Source organism: Octopus sinensis, linkage group LG27 (genome assembly GCF_006345805.1).
Source record: "Octopus sinensis linkage group LG27, ASM634580v1, whole genome shotgun sequence".
Taxonomy (NCBI): domain Eukaryota; kingdom Metazoa; phylum Mollusca; class Cephalopoda; order Octopoda; family Octopodidae; genus Octopus; species Octopus sinensis.
The window spans coordinates 20,659,175-20,679,174 of NC_043023.1; the positions used below are offsets into that span (position 1 = coordinate 20,659,175).

General features: G+C 40.3%; 1 protein-coding gene across 1 annotated transcript in view; it reads left to right on the forward strand.

Moving 5' to 3' along the window:
• The window catches only part of LOC115225095 (lysine-specific demethylase 5A-like), a 139,116-nt gene that overhangs the window by 50,607 nt on the left and 68,509 nt on the right, over nucleotides 1-20,000 (forward strand). Inside the window, 2 exon segments of the mRNA XM_029796019.2 lie at nucleotides 13,712-13,771; nucleotides 16,152-16,214. Coding sequence (XP_029651879.2) covers nucleotides 13,712-13,771; nucleotides 16,152-16,214 — 123 coding nt within the window.

Here is a 20,000-nt window from a genome sequence, read left to right on the forward strand (position 1 = left end):
AAAATAAATTCAAATCAATAATTTATTGGAAGTTTTTTTTTTGTTTTGTTTTGTTCGTTTTCTCTGATTTTTTTTTACGTTCCTTGATTCGACTAAATGGACAGGTCACTGCCTTCATAATAACAGATACGGTCATCATATTTTCTTAGGAATAAGTGTATCAAGGAGTACATTATCTAACGTATCCTTTTTTTATTGAAGACTCAGGATGGTGTTATTTGGGAGGAATTTGGCTGTTGTTTCTGACAGTTTGAGTGCCCCCACCCAACCACAGGGGTTCCATACTTATGTATGTCTTTGTATATCAAGGATTTACAGCATCCAGATATGTCCTCCCCTTTTTCGAATGGCTGGATGGGAATTTAGCTGTTATTTCATGCAAATTGAGCTGTCACCATAGCAGTTCATTTGTTGGCACGAAATTGGTGGTGGTGGTGGTGGTGGTGGTGGTGGTGGTGGTGGTAGTAGGAGTAGGAGTAGGAGTAGTTGTTAGACTAGTAAAGCCAGTGGTGATACTTATTGTGGTTGTTGCTCGATACCCTGCTGTCATCCAGAGCTTGAAATGAGTGAGAGATTTGGTTGTTATTTCAGCCGGTGATATGACCATGTAGAGGCCTCCCTTATCTACCACATGCAGTGGAGTGGTATAGTTGTGTGTGTGTGTGTGTGTGTGTGATGGTAGGAATAATCTGTCATGGTTGATGGTTTCCCTTCATGTCTATCTGTGTATACATTATGGGTTTACAATTTGTATATATATGTATTGTGTGTTGGACACGTTATATATTCTATGCAACAGATGGGACTATGCTCCCCCCCCTTGCTCTCTCACACTCCACACTCTTATCTCATTTGAGTATTTGTGTGCATACAATTGGATGTTTGCAAATGATAATGTGTGTGTGTGTGTGTGTTTAGTTTCTGTAGAGCAAGGAGTGTGTGTATACTGTCATTTACAAATAGTGTGTATATGTGGTTTAATAACACTTACAAGCACACTAGGGGACAGTTATTGTACATAACATCGACACCAATAGGTGACTGGTACTTTGAACAACCCCGGGGGAAAAAGAAGTCGACCCGAGTAAGATTTGAACTCCCCTATGTAAAGCTAATAGACATGACCTTGTGCCAAGAAGTTTGGTGTGTCGACCATATTGCTCTGGGGTTGTTCATGCTAAGCAACACCTCGGGCAGGTGTTGTGATTTGATCCCTGTGTTGTGAGGGATCAGAGAAACTGTAGAGATGGACGTGTAAGTGTATAGCTGTAATAAGGAAGGCAAACCAAGAGTGAGATTTGGAAAGCATTTAATATGTACGTTTCATGTTTGTGTAATATATCCATTACGTAAACCGTCCTCACCATTCAAAACATAGTAAAATAAAACAATTAAAAAATGTCTGAAAAAATACATTTATTTTCAAAATAATTGTTGGGTAAGGGGTTAAAGCCAGGAACTTTTCTGCACCTCCTCATATATATATATATGTATATAGTGGAGGCGCAATGGCCCAGTGGTTAGAGCAGCAGACTCGCGATTGTAGGATCGCGGTTTCGGTTCTTAAAGCTCCACGAGGCTCTGGCAGGGGATGGTGGTGAACCCTGCTGTACTCTTTCACCCTTTCTTCCTGTTTCTGTTGTACCTGTATTTCAAAGGGCCAGCCTTGGCTCATTCTATATCTCATTGACTCTCCCCGAGAACTATGTTAAGGGTACACGTGTCTGTGGAGTACTCAGCCACTTGCTCGTTAATAAAAGCTGCGGCATCACTTGTGCCAAGCTGTATCAGCCCCTTTGCCTTTCCCTTGGATAAAATCAGTGGCGTGGAGGGGAGAGGCTGGTGTGCATGGGCGACTGCTGGTCTTCCATAAACAACCTTGCCCAGGCTTGTGCCTTGGAGGGTAACTTTCTAGGTACAATCCCATGGTCAGTCATGACCGAAAGGAGTCACAATATATATATATATATATATATATATAGTATACATTGTCTGGGAGACTCTTCTTATAGTAGACGAAATAGCTAAATTCTTTGGCTGCTATTTCTAAAAGTTTGGTCTGTGGTAAAGCAAATTTTTTTGCTGAACCCTAATTACATAATGTTTTTATATATATATATATATATATTTCATGCAAGACCCCACCATTATCATTAGTTTTGTAGGTATCAAGAGCACCATCCGAGCGTGATCGTTGCCAGAGCAGCCAACTGGCTTCCGGTGGCACATAAAAGGGCACCATTCGAGTGTGATCGTTACCAACGTCGCCTTACTGGCACCTGTGCCAGTGGCATGTGTAAAAAGATTCGAGCGAGGTCATTGCCAGTACCGCCTGACTGGCACCTGTGCCAGTGGCACGTAAAAAGCACCCACTACACTCTCGGAGTGGTTGACGTCAGGAAGGGCATCCAGCTGTAGAAACTCTGCCAGATCAAGGACTGGAGCCTGGTGCAGCCATCTGGTTTGCCTGCCCTCAGTCAAAATCGTCCAACCCATGCCAGCATGGAAAGCGGATGTCGAACGACTATGATGATGATGATGTATTCTGTCACATGCTTTATCTTTGGACTGCTACATGTTGCTGCATGTCTATGAGTCCCTTAGTAGTATCAGTCAGTTTCATTGACCGTTAAACTGCATCTCTGTTACACTTGAGCGCTCATGTTTATTGTTCTTTTGGCTGCACACTTATTGCCTGCCTCTCTCTCTCTCTCTCTGTGCACTGTGTTTGTATATATGCAGTGTTTATAAAACCATTCACCATTATCAGCTGCCTTTTACATTTGCTCTTTTGCCATTCTCACAGTGTTGTTGTTGTTGTTGTTGTAATTCTATCTCTCTTTCTTTCCCCTCACCTCTCCATTGTTCTTTTCTTCTTCCCCATCTGTTTTCTATAATGCTGCTTTCGTCTGTCACATGATGAGGAAATAGTTCTTCTGTCGTCCATCCATTCACCACATCCAATGTACTTTGTTCGGTTGTCCCTTTTCAACCCTCTTCTCTTCCTCTAGTATTGCTTGATTAAACTGCTGGACTTACGATTGTTGGCTGCTAGCAGCAGAGAAACCACTATCTTTTGACTACATGTGATCTACATGGATTTTGCAAACATTGCCTCTCTAGTTCTGGCCACCAAAGTTTTAGATATAACCTCTTCCCTTTAGTTCAGTGTTTCCCAACGTGGGGCATATGCTCCACCGGTGGGGTGTGGGGAAAATCGGAGTGGGGCATGCGTTAGCGTGGATTGTGAAAATTTTTGCAAGTGACTTGAGCACACACTTGTCGACCCTAAGCCTATCTTTGAACATTGAAATGATTTTATTTAACATATTCCCCTCCCAGATTCACACACTTATTGCAGCAGTCCTTCGGTTTTTCTAAGCCCTGTAAAAAAAATCAGACGGTTGGGTCTCCAATCAGGCTTTCTACAATACCCTTAACCCTTTAGTATTTAAACTGGCCATATCCGGCCAAAAGTATTCTGCCTGTTTTATGTTCAAACTAGCCAGATCTGGTCTCTCACACCAACCCTACAATATCATTTTAAAAATTAACAGTTACCTCATCAAAATCTCATAGCTACAAGATAATGCACAATTAGTTCAAAACAATGTGGATAAAAAAGCATTAATTTTGGCAGAATAATGTGAACACTAAAGGGTTAAGGGCAGGACCTTTTCAAGCACCCCGTCATACTTTAACTCTTTAGCATTCAGGTTTCTCTGCCAATTGTAATGCTTATTTCTGCAAAATGTTTTGAATTAATCCTGCATTATGTCGTAGCTTTGAGATTTCAGTATGATTGTTTACTTTTAGACTGACATTTGTAACAACGTAGGTGGGAGAGGCCAGATTTTGCCTGCACATAGAAAAGAAAGAGTATATTCTGGCTGGATAGAGTCAGTGTAAATGCCAAAGGGTCAAAACGGGGAGTTTGTATCATTAAACTGGGGATAGTCTTTGGTATGTTGGTATTAAAAGGGTTAACAAATGGTTATAAAAAGCTCTTCCTTTGCGGTGGGGTGGGGATTAAAGAATTACTGGGGTATTAAATTGAATGTAACAGGGAGGATTAATGAAATAAAAATTTAGATTGTAGAAAAAAATTTGGAAAATTTGTCATTAAAAAAAAAAAAATTGTTTATAGGGTAAAGTTTAAATAATAGGCAAAAAAATCCTGATCCAAAATTTATCAACATTTTGTTAGGGGACAAAACTGCTTCTACTAGGCTGCTTGTATTTGATTTTGTATTTAACTCTTTAACCCTTTAGCATTTAAACCGGCCATATCCGGCCAAAAGTATTCTGCTTGAATTATGTTCAAACTGGCCAGATCTGGTCTCTCACACCAACCCTACAATATCATTTTAAAAATTAACGGTTACCTCATCAAATTCTCATAGCTACAAGGTAATGCACAATTAGTTAAAAAAAAATGTGGATGAAGAAGCATTAATTTTGGTAGAATAATGCAAACACTAAAGGGTTAAATCTGATTTTGTTGTTTTCAAATTAGACTCTGTCGAATTGGAAATGTTTATACCTAAGAAGTTTGTTTTCCAGTCCCATGGCTTTGGTTCCAGGCAAATGCATTTTATTTTAGCTGCAGACCAACCTTGTGAGTGGATGTCAAAAATGCCCATTGTGTGTGTGTTTGAATATGCAGTGCATTATATGGATTTACAGAACCCTGTGGCGATCACAAAAAGCTCCTCCAGTGGACCTGGCTATCAGACCATACAGTAATCCAATATGGAAGAGTATAATGTAGAGTTTTATGCAGCTGAAATGTAGGAGATACAATATATGAAGTTATTTTATGAGAGCATATAGATCTAAAAAACCAGGAGGTATGGTGTGTGTGTGTGTGTGTGTGTTACTGTCTCCTTGTCTAGACCTCACACGGCAGTTGTAAATGAGCATCATTGTCAAACAAGTGGTATTATTAATTTCCAATCTTCTGTGAAAACATGTCTGGCCATGGGGGAAATATTCCCCTACATGAAAACCAGTGAAGGTTGGTGACAGGAAGGGCATCCAGCTGTTGGAAACTTTCCTTAAATTCTGCCCAACCCATTCCAGCATAGAAAAGAGGACCTTAAAATGGCAGTGATATATTTACATTTTATAGCTCTGTACACACCCCTAATATTTAGGTTTAAAGACCTAGCAAGAAAAGGTGCATTATACACAAATAAACATGGCATATAAACCAAATGGTTCTGGGTTCAGTCCCATTGTTTGGCACCTTGGGCAAGTGTCTTCTACTATAGTCTCTGGCCAACCAAAGCCTTGTGAATGGATTTGGTAGGTGGGAACCATAAGAAGCTCGTCAGTGCCCCCTAACTGGCTCCCATGCCGATGGCACGTAAAAAACACTATCTGAATGCGATTGATTCCAGGGCCACCTGACTGGCTCCTGTACTGGTGGCACGTAAAAAGCTCCCACTACACTATTGGAGTGGTTGGTGTTAGGAAGAGCATCCAATTGTAGAAACATTGCCTGACCAGATTGGAGCCAGGTGCAGCTGCTGGCTTTCCAGAAGTCTGTGAAACCGTCCAACCCATGCCAGCATGGAAAATGGACGTTAAACAATGATGATGATGATGTATGCATTTGTGTGTCTGTGTTTGTCTCCCCCACCATTGCTTGACACTGATGTTGGTGTGTTTACACCCCCGTAACTTAGCAGTTTGGCAAAATAATTACTAGGCTTACAAAGAATAAGCCCTGGGGTTGACTTGTTCGACTAAAGGCAGTGCTCCAGCATGACACAGTCAAATGACTGAAACAAGTAAAAGAGTAAATGCACAGTCCTATTTTTATACGTGCATGCAAGTGTATCTGTGTGTGTATCATCACCATCCTCACCATCACCACCACCACCACCACCACTACCATCATCATCACCATCTGCATCACCACCATCATCATCATCATCGTTTACTGTCCGCTTTCCATGCTGGCAGGGGTTGGACGGTTCAACTGGGGTCTGGGAAGCCAGAAGGCTGCACCAGGCCCAGTCTGATCTGGCAGTGTTTCTACGGCTGCATGCCCTTCCTAACGCCAACCACTCCGTGAGTGTAGTGGGTGCTTTTTATGTGCCACCGGCACTGGTCTCACATCTACATTTTCCATTGTTGATCGATTTTGATTTTGATTCTCACTTGCCTCAAAAGGTTTTCACAAGTAGAGTTTTGTGTCCCAAGAAGGAAAGGTATGCATAAGTGGACTGGCTACATCCCAGGTGGAAGCCACGGGTTATGGTCTCACTTGTCCTGCCGGGGTCTTCTCACGCATGTATGTGTGTAAAATATCAAAATATCCTTGTGTGTAGTTGAGGAATTGAGGTTGTTTATAGTGAAAACTATTGACATTCAAAGTATGTGCAAACAGAGCTGAGGTCGCAGCCGATTTTCAAAAGACAGCTTCACTTTGGTACGGTTGCAGGAGCCATTGTTCCACGCACAAGTGTGTGTTTGTCTTGCCTCTTTCAGACAAAGCATGTTGTACTCGAAGGCCTGGCCATATAAAAGTGTTTAAGAGAATACTTAGAGAAGACACCAATTGTTATTGTTGTTGTTGTTGTATATAGACCAGCTTAACTGTAAGGATTGAATGTGTGTGTTTAATCTGTGGTCGTCCTGTGTTTTATTCAGATTTTCTGTGCTCACAGATCCGGGTGCAAACAACTTCCCTAGCAACTAATACACCCGGACTGCTATACTGTGTTTGTCAGTGTATGAAAGATGGGATGGTCACAGCTGGAGCTTTTTCAATTGGTTTCCCGTGTCTTAGACACACTACTTCTGTATAAAGGATGGGATGGTCACAGCTGCTGCGGTCAGGACTAACCTAGTACTAAACAGCTATAACTACCAATACTATACTGCATATTAAGTACACTGTGTTTTAATAAAAGATGGGATGGTCACAGCTGGAACAGCTTGGCTTATAGGCCTGTCTGGATCAAGCAACAACATTAGCCACTAATACTAACTACAGTACATTAGATAATGTAGGCCAAGATACACTTAGGATAAAGGATGGGATGGTCACTGCCGGAATATCTTTCATTATAAGTTTGCTGGATAAGTCCTGCCTCGGGGTTAAACAACAGCAGCAACTAATATTAACTACCATACATTAGATCATGTATTCCTAGATACACTAGGCCTGAATAAAAGATATGTTGGTCACAGGTGGGACATGTTTGATTATACGTCTGCTTGATCAGGATTGATTTGGGGGTCAAAGTTAAATCACAGAAATTCAGTTTCCATTTTGCTAGTTTTGCATTTAACCAACATTGATTATTATTACATAGCCTCAGCCCAGAATTGCGTAATCTTTGCAGTGATTTGCCAAAACATGTGTATGGCTCTGTAAAGCATGAATAATGTGTTTTTTGTATTTTATTAATACTGTGTGTGTGTGTGTGGCTATGTCTTTAAGAATTTCCCGATCTCATTGATTTCTGTTTACTTCCACCAGTGTGTAACACTTTGGCTAAGTGCGTGGTACTTTAGGCCCAGGCTGTCCAAAGCCTTGTGAGTGGATTTGGTAGGCTAAAGGCAGCGGCCGAGCGAAATGCTTAGCAGTATTTCACCTGTCTTAACGCATAAATATATATAATTAAGGTTGATTAAGGTGGTGAACTGACAGAGTTGTTAGCACGCCGGGTGAAATGCTTAGCGGTATTTCGTCTGCCGCTACGTACTGAGTTCAAATTCCGCCGAGGTCGACTTTGCCTTTCATCCTTTCGGGGTCGATAAATTAAGTACCATTTATGCACTGGGGTCGATGCAATCGACTTAATCCGTTTGTCTGTCCTTGTTTTTTCCCCTCTGTGTGTAGCCCCTTGTGGGTAGCAAAGAAATAGGAATAGCTATTTCGTCTGCCGCTACGTACTGAGTTCAAATTCCGCCGAGGTCGACTTTGCCTTTCATCCTTTCGGGGTCGATAAATTGAGTACCAGTTATGCACTTGGGTCGATGTAATCGACTTTATCCGTTTGTCTGTCCTTTTTTGTGTTTCGCCCCTTGTGGGTAGCAAAGAAATAGGAATAGGTATTTCGTCTGTCGTTACGTTCTGAGTTCAAATTCCGCCGAGGTTGACTTTACCTTTCATCCAATCAAGTACCAGTTATGCACTGGGGTCGATGTGATCGACTTAATCCGTTTGTCTGTCCTTGTTTGTCCCCTCTGTGTGTGGCCCCTTGTGGGTAATAAAGAAATAGGTATTTCGTCTGTCGTTACGTTCTGAGTTCAAATTCCGCTGAGGTCGACTTTGCCCTTCATCCTTTCGGGGTCGATAAATTAAGTACCAGTTATGCACTGGGGTCGATGTGATCGACTTAATCCGTTTGTCTGTCCTTGTTTGTCCCCTCTGTGTGTGGCCCCTTGTAGGCAGTAAAGAAATAGGCAGGCATAACAACAGCTAACCCCTTTTGTGGATAAAAAACAATTGGCTGTTGATAATAGGAAAGTAGTTATATGTATGCATAAGTGTTATTGGGTTTAAGACAGATCTGCCATTGGTGGTCCTGTTTGTGGATGTTGGAAATGGGAGACTGTTTGTCGGACTTTGGCTTGCATTTACAACAATCACACGGTGGCAAGCAGGGCTTTGGAGTCGGAGCTGGAGTCTGTAAAACTTTACTGACTCCGACTCATAGTATCTTTATTCTTTAACCGGCTCTGGCTCTGTGGTAAAATGTCTTGTTTTCATAAGTTCTGAATTAAAATCTTCCACCAAACCTTAGTCACAATTTACGTTCCTAACACTAGCTTAATGATAACTAAGTTATTTTACTAAATTCTTTGTTATATTTAAAATTAATTGAAGAAAACACAGAGCATCTCAACAGAAATATGGTAACAAAAGGGTTTAAAGACAGTCAGTCAAATGTGCCTTCAATTTGCACAAGATTTGGCTGCTATTTCTAACAAGTGTTACAAAATCTGCAAATTTACCCTTTTGATACCAACCTGACTGAAACCTGTTCTGGCCCTGAGTACAAATGTCTTGTAAGATTTGAATTAAAATCTTCCACCAAACCTTAGTCACAATTTACGTTCCTAACACTAGCTTAATGATAACTAAGTTATTTTACAAAATTCTTTGTTATATTTAAAGTAATTGAAAGAAACACAGAGCATCTCAAAATAAATACAGTAACGAAAGGGTTAATATAAACCAGTTATAATATATAGGCTTATATACTAGCTGAATTACTTGGTAATACCCGGAAAAGCTGGGGTTTATTCCCAGTTCTCTGTTCTCATTACACTGTCTCCTGTCCTATCCTGTTCCCTGTTCAGCTCCCGTTTTAGCTTCAATCCCATTCCTATCCCCAATCCTATGTCAATATATAACTTTTAGAATCAGTTAGGTCTAATTAAGCCATTAAACATTTTATTAACTTCTATGGTAATAGTTTATTGCTAACAATAGGTATTACAAACTATTAATATGATTAGTAGGTGAATAAGGACTGTCCCTACATTATTTTAACAAGCAAACATGCATCTTCTGAGTAAAATAAATTAGATAAAGAGATAGATTTACAAATACATTGACAAATAGTCCACGTATTGTAGCTGATGTTGTCTTGTGTCGTAGCTTATCATAACTGATTTGTAAACATCTGAACAAAGATTAGTGCTAAATTTATCTTCTGTTTCTTTCATCCATTATATAAGTGTAATAGGCTGAAACTGTAGTGATAGTTGGAGGCTTGACTGACGAATAGAAAGCCACGAATGTTCTGTCATGGTTTTCCTGTCCATCCTTGTATTGTTCATCTGTCCACATGTTTTTATTGTTGTCTGTTATGCTCTTGTTTCATTTTGTGTGTGTATATATATATATATATATATATTTTTATGTATGTATGTATTCTCCATTTTCTGTATATTGTTCAAATTTTTTCAAGTGGCTGTGTGGTAAGAAGCTTGCTTACCAAACACCTTGTTCCGGGTTCAGTCCCACTGCATGGCACCTTGGGCAAGTGTCTTCTACTATGACCTCGGTCCAACCAGAGCCTTGTGAGTGGATTTAGTAGACAGAAACTGAAAGAAGCCCGTCGTATATATGTATGTGTATATATGTATGTGTCTGTGTTCGTCCCCGCCAACATTGCTTGACAACCGATGCTGGAGTGTTTATCTCCCCGTAACTTAGCAGTTCGGCAAAAGAGACCGATAGAATAAATCACCATCATCATTGGTCGACCGTGGTCGAGACAATGGAATTTACCATGCTACGCCAGACTTCACGGTCCATCATAGCATCACGGAATAAATACTAGGCTTATAAAGAATAAGTCCTGGGGTCAGTTTGCTCGACTAAAGGCGGTGCTCCAGCATGGCTGCAGTCAAATGACTGAAATAAGTAAAAAGAGTAAAGGAGTATATTGAAAACGATGGAAACCCCTATAACAACAACTGGAATTTCAGGTGTATAAGGTACTAATACTGAGGAAGAAGCAATAATGGACACGAGTACATAGACACATGTAGAATTCCCAATATCGTTAATCGATATAGAGCTAAACTGGTGTATGCTTGGATAAGATTTATCCCTAGGAAAAAACAACCTCTTTCCATACAGACTTATATATATATATATATGGAAGCACTCCGTCGGTTACGACGACGAGGGTTCCGGTTGAACCGAATCAACGGAACAGCCTGCTCGTGAAATTAACGTGTAAGTGGCTGAGCACTCCACAGACACGTGTACCCTTAACGTAGTTCCCGGGGATATTCAGCGTGACACAGAGAGTGACAAGGCCGGCCGTTTGAAATACAGGTACAACAGAAACAGGAAGTAAGAGTGAGAGAAAGTTGTGGTGAAAGAGTACAGCAGGGATCACCACCATCCCCTGCAGGAGCACTCCATCGGTTACGACGATGAGGGTTCCGGTTGATCCGATCAACGGAACAGCCTGCTCGTGAAATTAACGTGTAAGTGGCTGAGCACTCCACAGACACGTGTACCCTTAACGTAGTTCTCGGGGATATTCAGCGTGACACAGAGAGTGACAAGGCCGGCCCCTTGAAATACAGGTACAACAGAAACAGGAAGTAAGAGTGAGAGAAAGTTGTGGTGAAAGAGTACAGCAGGGATCACCACCATCCCTGCCGGAGCCTCATGGAGCTTTAGGTGTTTTCACTCAATAAACACTCACAACGCCCGGATATATATATATATATATATACACACACACACACACACAACTTATAAACAAGAGCAAGCCGAAATTTCTCTCGGCTTGCTTCGAAACGCTTTCTTGTAGTGATGAATTATATGGTTATTTACGATTTAAGTCTATTTTCGGCATATTTGGTATTAGAATTTTTCTTTTGCCCTTGTTTATAAGTTGTTTATAAATTTAACCATTAAAGGTATTTTTTAATATGCTGGCTATTGATAAAATTTGTTCGAAAAGTTTATCCTACATTAGATGTAAATTTTATATATATATGTATGTATATGTATGTATGTATATATATACATATATATATATATATATATATATATATGTATATATATGAGAGGGAGAGAGAGTAATACCTCACTTTACAAGAACCTGGATTTACGCGTTTCATTTTTCAAGTGCGAGATTTAAATTTTGAGCAAAGTGCAAAAGTTTCTTCTACCATAACAAAAGTTTCTGCATGTTACTGAGAAATTTATAAGCAAACAACTCTAGACTTGTTTTTTTAAAAGAGATCTCTCAGGCGTTGCTGTGTGGTAAGAAGCTTGCTTCCCAACCACGTGGTTCTGAGTTCAGTCCCATGCCATCTTAGCCAAGCGTTTTCTTCTATGGCCTCGGGCCGACCAAAACCTTGTGAATGGATTTGGTAGACAGAAACTGAAATATGTCCATCGTGTATATATACCATGTGTCTGTGTTTGTCACCCCTAGCATCGCTTGACAACCAGTGTTGGTGTGTTTATATCCCCGAAACTTAGCAATTCAGCAAAAGAGACTGGTAAATTAAGTACTAGACTTACAAAGAATAAGTCCTGGGCCTGATTTCTTTGACTAAAGGCAGTGCTCCAACATGGCCGCAGTCAAATGCCTGAAGACTGTAAAAGAGTAAAAAGTCCATCTGCGAGTGCTTGTAGAAGGATCCTGATCACCCCCATGTGACCAGAAGTGGAGTAAAGCATTTCCATAAAATAAAGAACTGTCAGGTCGACCGTGTTGGTCGTTTGTATAGGATTACTTTGTTAGTTTAATAGTGTCCCTACATTTACGTCCTGCCTGAACATATTCATTTGGGTAACACTATTCCTACACCCTTGTGCACACCCCAACATGATCCTAACATTCATCATCATCATCATTTAACGTCCGCTTTCCATGCTAGCATGGGTTGGACGTATGACTGAGGGCTGGCAAACCAGATGGCTGCACCAGGCTCCAATCTTAATCTGGCAGAGTTTCTACAGCTGGATGCCCTTCCTAACGCCAACCACTCCGAGAGTGTAGTCGGTGCTTTTACGTGCCACCGGATCGGGGGCTAGACAGGCGGCACTGTTTTGTTTTGTTTGTTTGTTTGTTTGTTTGTTCCTTCTCGAGCCATGCCTGGCTCATAAGGGCCAGTTTCCCGGTTTCCTTGGCATATAGGTTCCCCACCTGGATGGGACGCTGGTCCGTCGCAGGCAGCACTGGCAACGGCCTCGCTTGAATCTTTTACACATGCCACCGGCGTGGGTGCCAGTAAAGTGACGCTGGTAACAATCCTGCACGAATGGTGTCTTTTACGTGCCACCGGCACGGAGGCCAGATAGCCGCTCTGGCAACGATCACGCTTGGATGGTGCTCTTAATACCCTACTAGCACGGGGTTCGAGTGCCAATAATGCGACATTGGTAATGATCACGCTCGAATGGTGCCTTTAAGTGCCACTGGCACGGAAGCCAGTTAGCCACTCTGTCAATGATCACACTCATATGGTGCTCTTTGCACCTTGCTACAAATGGTCCTGACATTCTTTTGACTTTATCTGAAATATTCTTGACATTCTACTGTTGTTTTATTGCCATTTATTTACAAGTTTTATAAATATTTCATAGGTAAAATAATTTTATGGGAATGAATTATGATTTATAACATTGCTACTATGGGAAATTATTGCTCTGCTTTATGAGTTTTCACTTTACAAGCAGTTTAACTCTTATATACTCTTTTACTCTTTTACTGGTTTCAGTCATTTGACTGCGGCCATGCTGGAGCACCGCCTTTTTAATCGAGCAACTCGACCCTGGGACTTATTCTTTTGTAAGCCAAGTACTTATTCTATCGGTCTCTTTTGCCGAACCGCTAAGTGACGGGGACGTAAACACACCAGCATCGGTTGTCAAGCAATGCTAGGGGGACAAACACAGACACACAAATACACACACGCATATATATATATATATATATGACAGGCTTCTTTCAGTTTCCGTCTACCAAATCCACTCACAAGGCTTTGGTCGGCCCGAGGCTATAGTAGAAGACACTTGCCCAAGATGCCACGCAGTGGGACTGAACCCGGAACCATATGGTTGGTAAACAAGCTACTTACCACACAGCCACTCCCGCACCTATATCAAGGCATTACTGTATAAATATGTTTTTTTTTTGTGTTTATTCCTGCAATCTGTCAAGTATTGGTTTTTATAGATTTTTTTATAATTTTTCAATTTCAGGCAAAATCAAGAATTAGATTGAATTTCCTTGACCAGCTAGCAAGATTCTGGGAATTACAGGTAAGCTACCTAACTAAGTACCTTTATTTATGTCTGTACAACATACTTTCATGCATTTTTATATACACTTACTCACACACATGGCTAAAATCAAAATAGACACCCCTCATTAGTATGATGCTTAAATGCATTAAATAATTTAAAACTGCACAATGCATGAACACACACACACTATCTCTTTCTGTATGTGTGTGTATTTGATAGTGTCTATAATAAGTATAGGGTCATCCCATAATGCGGTTTTTTTTATACTTCTTTTATTTTTCAAGATTAAGATAATGTTCCTGTTTAATCTGAAATATACTCTCCTTCATTTTCTACAATGCTCTTCCATCTATCTGGTAGCCTTGCAAAGCCCCCTCTTCCAAAATTCACTTGTCCCCACGATGAAATATACTCCTCCAGTATTGTTCTGACCTCGTCTACAGAATTCATATTTTCCCCGTCCAAATGATTTTGAAGACTGCGGAATAAATGATAATCAGATGGGGTAATGTCTGGGGAATATGGTGGGTGAGACATCGTTTCCCATTCAAACTACTCCAGTCTTTGGAAGCCATCCTTGCAGTATGTGATTGAGCATTATCCTGATGGAAGAACACCTTTTGTCTTGAAACCAAAGTTGGTTGTTTTTCCTCAAGCTACTTGCAGTAGATCTCTTTTGTTATTGATTGGTTTGGGTTTAAAAGTTCAAAGTGGACTAAACCTTTCATATCCCACCAAACAGATAACAACACCATATGTGGGTGAAGACCTTCTTTACCCTGGGATGCTGGTGTTTCTCCTTTCCCCTGCTCACTGTCTTTGGTGCTTGACATTTTTATAGAGAACCCATTTCTTGTCACCAGTCACTGTTCAGTCCAAAAACAGTTCATTTGTGACATGTGACAGCAAAGAAGAGCACACATTCTCCGAATGCAGTTAGGCTCAGAAAGTTTGAGGAACCAATTTGACTCAATTTGCTGACTTATCTGATGGCATGCAGGTGTTGATGACTGGTTGAATGACCAAATCCAAGCTTCTCTTCTAGTTCCTCAACAGTAACGTTTGGATTTTGTTCTACCAGCGTTTGCAGGACATCTTTGTTGAACTCTGCAGATTGTCCAGGACGAGGTTTGTCTTCAAGGCTATAGTTTCCAGCTCAGAATTTCTGGAACCACCGTTGACACTGGTTTACGCTTATTGTCCAATCCCATAACACTGAATTAATATTCCTCGCACCTTCTGCTACATTGGTGCCTTTGTTGAACTCATAATGCAAAATGTGCTGAATATGTTCCTTTGTCACTTCCATTAACCCTTTAGTATTTAAACCAGCCATATCTGGCCAAAATATTTAATCTGTTTTATGTTCAAACTAACCAGATCCATGCTCTCACACCTACCCTACAATGTTATTCTACATTAAGTAATTACACCATCAAGATCTTGAAGATATGAGAAAATGCATGATTAATTCAAATCAATGGGAATCAATAGGCATTATGTTTGATAGAATAATCTGAACACTAAAGGGTTAAACATGCTAAATATCAGTGTGATCCCACCATGACATCCACCACCGCTTTATACTTAACCCTTTAGTATTTAAACCGGCCATATCCGGCCAAAAGTATTCTACCTGTTTTATGTTCAAACTGGCCAGATCCAGGCTCTCACACCTACCCTACAATGTTATTCTACATTAAGTAATTACACCATCAAGATCTTGAAGATATGAGATAATGCACGATTAATTCAAATCAATGGGAATCAATAGGCATTATGTTTGATAGAATAATCTGAACACTAAAAGGTTAAACATGCTAAATATCAGTGTGATCCCACCATGACATCCACCACCGCTTTATACTTAACCCTTTAGTATTTAAACCGGCCATATCCGGCCAAAAGTATTCTACCTGTTTTATGTTCAAACTGGCCAGATCCAGGCTCTCACACCTACCCTACAATGTTATTCTACATTAAGTAATTACACCATCAAGATCTTGAAGATATGAGATAATGCACGATTAATTCAAATCAATGGGAATCAATAGGCATTATGTTTGATAGAATAATCTGAACACTAAAGGGTGAAAGCTGTTAAAATCAAACTGCACTCTTCAAAACTTGCACTAAGAATAAGTACAAGGTAAAATTACTTCCTGCTTTTATAGCAATTTGGATGCAGGTAGTTTATCTCATCCCCTTCCAACTTTCAGTTCATGCAATTGAAAAAAAAACACATTATTTATGGGATGATCCAATAAATATAAAGTTGAAATGTGTTGAATGTGGTTGACCAGTGTCACCTGCGCAAACCCTTAATTAAAACACAATTATCTCATGTACCAAACCAACACGCAATTCAGTATTTCTTTATTTGCATTTATTCCAGGGTTGTTCCTTAAGGATTCCCCATGTTGAGAGAAAGCTACTGGATTTATTTAATCTCTTCAAGGTAAGACCTTGTGTTATTTTTGTCTCACCCCTCACTGCATGCCTGTCTCTATCCCCACCACACACACTCTGGTAGACTCTGCTAATGACCAGTACAACAATAAGGTTTGTTTACATGACCCCTTAAAGAGTACAGGGCTGGTTTCCCACTTTCTCTGGCATTTATAAAATCCTCCCTGAACAGGACATCTGTTGCAGGGGTTACTCATTTTGGATCTTTACCTTTTGACCAACAGATTTAAAAAATAATTTCTTGTCACTAACCACTTACGGACACTGGTAGAATGTGTCATATAAAACATCTTTTACTCTTAGCATTTTAATATTTAGCAGAGTGGAGGTGCAATGGCCCAGTGGTTAGGGCAGCGGACTCGCGGTTTCGATTCCCAGACCGGGCGTTGTGAGTGTTTATTGAGTGAAAACACCTAAAGCTCCACGAGGCTCCGGCAGGGGATGGTGGTGATCCCTGCTGTACTCTTTCACCACAACTTTCTCTCACTCTTACTTCCTGTTTCTGTTGTACCTGTATTTCAAACGGCCGGCCTTGTCACTCTCTGTGTCACACTGAATATCCCTGAGAACTACGTTAAGGGTACACGTGTCTGTGGAGTGCTCAGCCACTTACACGTTAATTTCACGAGCAGGCTGTTCCGTTGATCGGATCAACCGGAACCCTCGTCGTCGTAACCGATGGAGTGCTTCCGTTTAGCAGAAGTCCCAGAGTGATTCAAGGTCTGAGAGTTGGGATTGGCACTTACCAAAGCTGATAGGTGCCAATCCAGGAAACTCTTGAATCACTTTGTTATTTCTTCTAAATATCAATAAAAAAAAATATATTTATTTTATAATCAGGCTACTAGATAGTACCAGCATTGCTAGAAATAAGTGTCAAAAATGACTCAAAAACCACAGTTATCACTCATAAACACTCCTGAATTCGAGGAAATGAGTAAATATAAAAATTGCAAATGAGTGATAATGGACTGAACAATAATTAATCTTCACATCCTCTGATAATCCACAGATGGTGATTTGACGATTTCCTGTCACAGTGGCACACACATCTGTGATGTTTTCCTCAGTTCTGCTGGTTGTGGGTCTCCCAGAACGTTCATCAATATTGACATTTTTGGGGCCATCTTGAAAACCCCTAGACTACTTGTGCTCTTGTGTGTGGCTCATACACTCTCCGCAACTTTGTGTAGGCCTCTGAGCAGGTATCGCCATGACAGCTTTCTCGGTGATGGTCAATGCGACGATCACATGCTACACACCTTCCTTCCAAGCACTGCTGTAAACAGTGGAAGAGAGCTAAAAACGTTAAAACTTAGTGTGAATGCACAGCAAAGCTCAAAGTCAATCTTTGCCGAGCAGCGTCATTCTGCGTGCTTTTGTTTTGTTACTATGGCAACAGTCCGGATGCTTATTGATGAGACCTCGTGTGTGTGTGTATGTATATATATATATGTGGAGGCACAATGGCCTAGTGGTTAGGGTAGCGGACTCGTGGTCGTAGGATCGCGGTTTTGATTCCCAGACCGGGCGTTGTGAGTGTTTATTGAGCGAAAACACCTAAAGCTCCACGAGGCTCCGGCAGGGGGTGGTGGCGACCCCTACTGTACTCTTTCGCCACAACTTTCTCTCACTCTTTCTTCTGTTGGCCTGCTCGCTTAGCCAGCGGGGTGGCGTCATTTGAAGGCTAAAACAATGCGAAGCGCATTGTGACCAGCGATGTGTAACAACATCTGATGGCCTGGTCGGTCACAGTGATATATATATATATATATATATATATATATATATATATATATATATATATATATATATATATATATATATATATATATATATATATAGGGAGAGTTTACGAAAAAAACAGAATCCGAAGACAGGTGGTGTAGAAAACAAACAGATGTATTAGTATAACGCTCAGGAATAGAAAAAGTCTTTTACATTTTGAGCCTACGCTCTTCTACAGAAAGGGACACAGAAAAAACAAGGAGAGAAAATAAATGTGTGTAGTGGCTAACAATCTATCATGGCGACTATATATATATATGCTCTTTTACTTGTTTCAGTCATTTGACTGCGGCCATGCTGGAGCACCGCCTTTAGTCGAGCATATCGACTCCGGGACTTATTCTTTGTAAGCCCAGTACTTATTCTATCGGTCTCTTTTGCCGAACCGCTAAGTGACGGGGACGTAAACACACCAGCATCGGTTGTCAAGCAATGCTAGGGAGACAAACACAGACACACACATATATATATATATATATATATATATACTTATATACGACAGGCTTCTTTCAGTTTCCGTCTACCAAATCCACTCACAAGGCATTGGTTTACCCGGGGCTATAGTAGAAGACACTCGCCCAAGATGCCATGCAGTGGGACTGAACCCGGAACAATATGGTTAGTTAGCAAGCTACTTACCACACAGCCACTCATATATATATTCCCAATTTATATTCCTGTGTGTTATATTGTAATGGTTACTGGTATATTTATATATTAATATATGTATATGTAAAGCATAATATGTTACACATGTATGTATATTCTTGAAATAGTCATTTTCGTAAATAAATAAGTTGACATAATATAATGTCTAAAAGTTGATGAACCACCTATTGATCCCCTCCATTTGCTTGTTGCTCTCTCTCTCATATATATATATATATAAAATTATAATTAAGGGTTAATTGCAACAAGTTGCTCAAAACCACGTACCGAAAATATTAGAAATAGCAGCCAAAATTGACCGCTATTTCCTCTACTAATAAAAAGCTGGGATTTCGTTATTTTCTTCCTTTTTTGCCATATACAGGTTACGAATTCTCTTTGTTTGTGGAGACTTTTTATTAGTAGAGGAAATAGTGGTCAATTTTGGCTGCTATTTCTAATATTTTCGGTATGTGGTTTTGAGCAACTTGTTGCAATTAACCCTTAATTATAATTATTATAACCCTTACCAAATATGGTCTTTTCCATACTGATAAATCTACTAGGTGAAATTGATTAATTTTATTAAATTAATTATATTCCACCCTTTATTGCATATATATATATATCTTCTTTTTTCTGCTCAGAGCTGCGGCCATGCTGATGCCCCGTCATTCACACACACACACACACACATGCATGCATACATACACCACACATTTGTATGGTAATTGTATGTTGGTATAAAATGACTATTTATAAATGAATATAGGTGTGTGTGTGTGTGTGTGTGTGTGTGATGGGAATGATATATAAAAATAGGAAAAGACTGATTAATGTGTGGTAGGTTGTACACGCGGATATGGAATATAATTGATTAGAAACCATAGTGAAAAGATGTAGACAGATCAAAGAAGCAGTAAATATAAAAGCTGATGATAATCTAATCATTGAGCTGTGTTGATATCTGATCAATATGGTGGAGTTTGTTGGGAAAAAATCAATAAAGCTGACCTAAGCAATCTGATACAAAGTGCAGATGAGTCAGAGGCCCAGTGAATACACGGGATATCTGCATTTCCTGTTTCAAATCCAGTCTGGTTTGACATGTGTAAGACACCCGCAGATGATGGGGGGATAGAGATTGTGGGTAGAAGGGTGGCTGTGTATGTATATCTGTATATGTGCGCTTCGCATTGTTTTAGCCTTCAAATGACGCCACCCCGCTGGCTAAGCGAGCAGGGCAACGGAAGAAAGACGGAAAGTTGTGGCGAAAGAATGCAGCAGGGGCAGCTGCCACCCCCTGCCGGAGCCTCTTGGAGCTTTAGGTGTTTTCGCT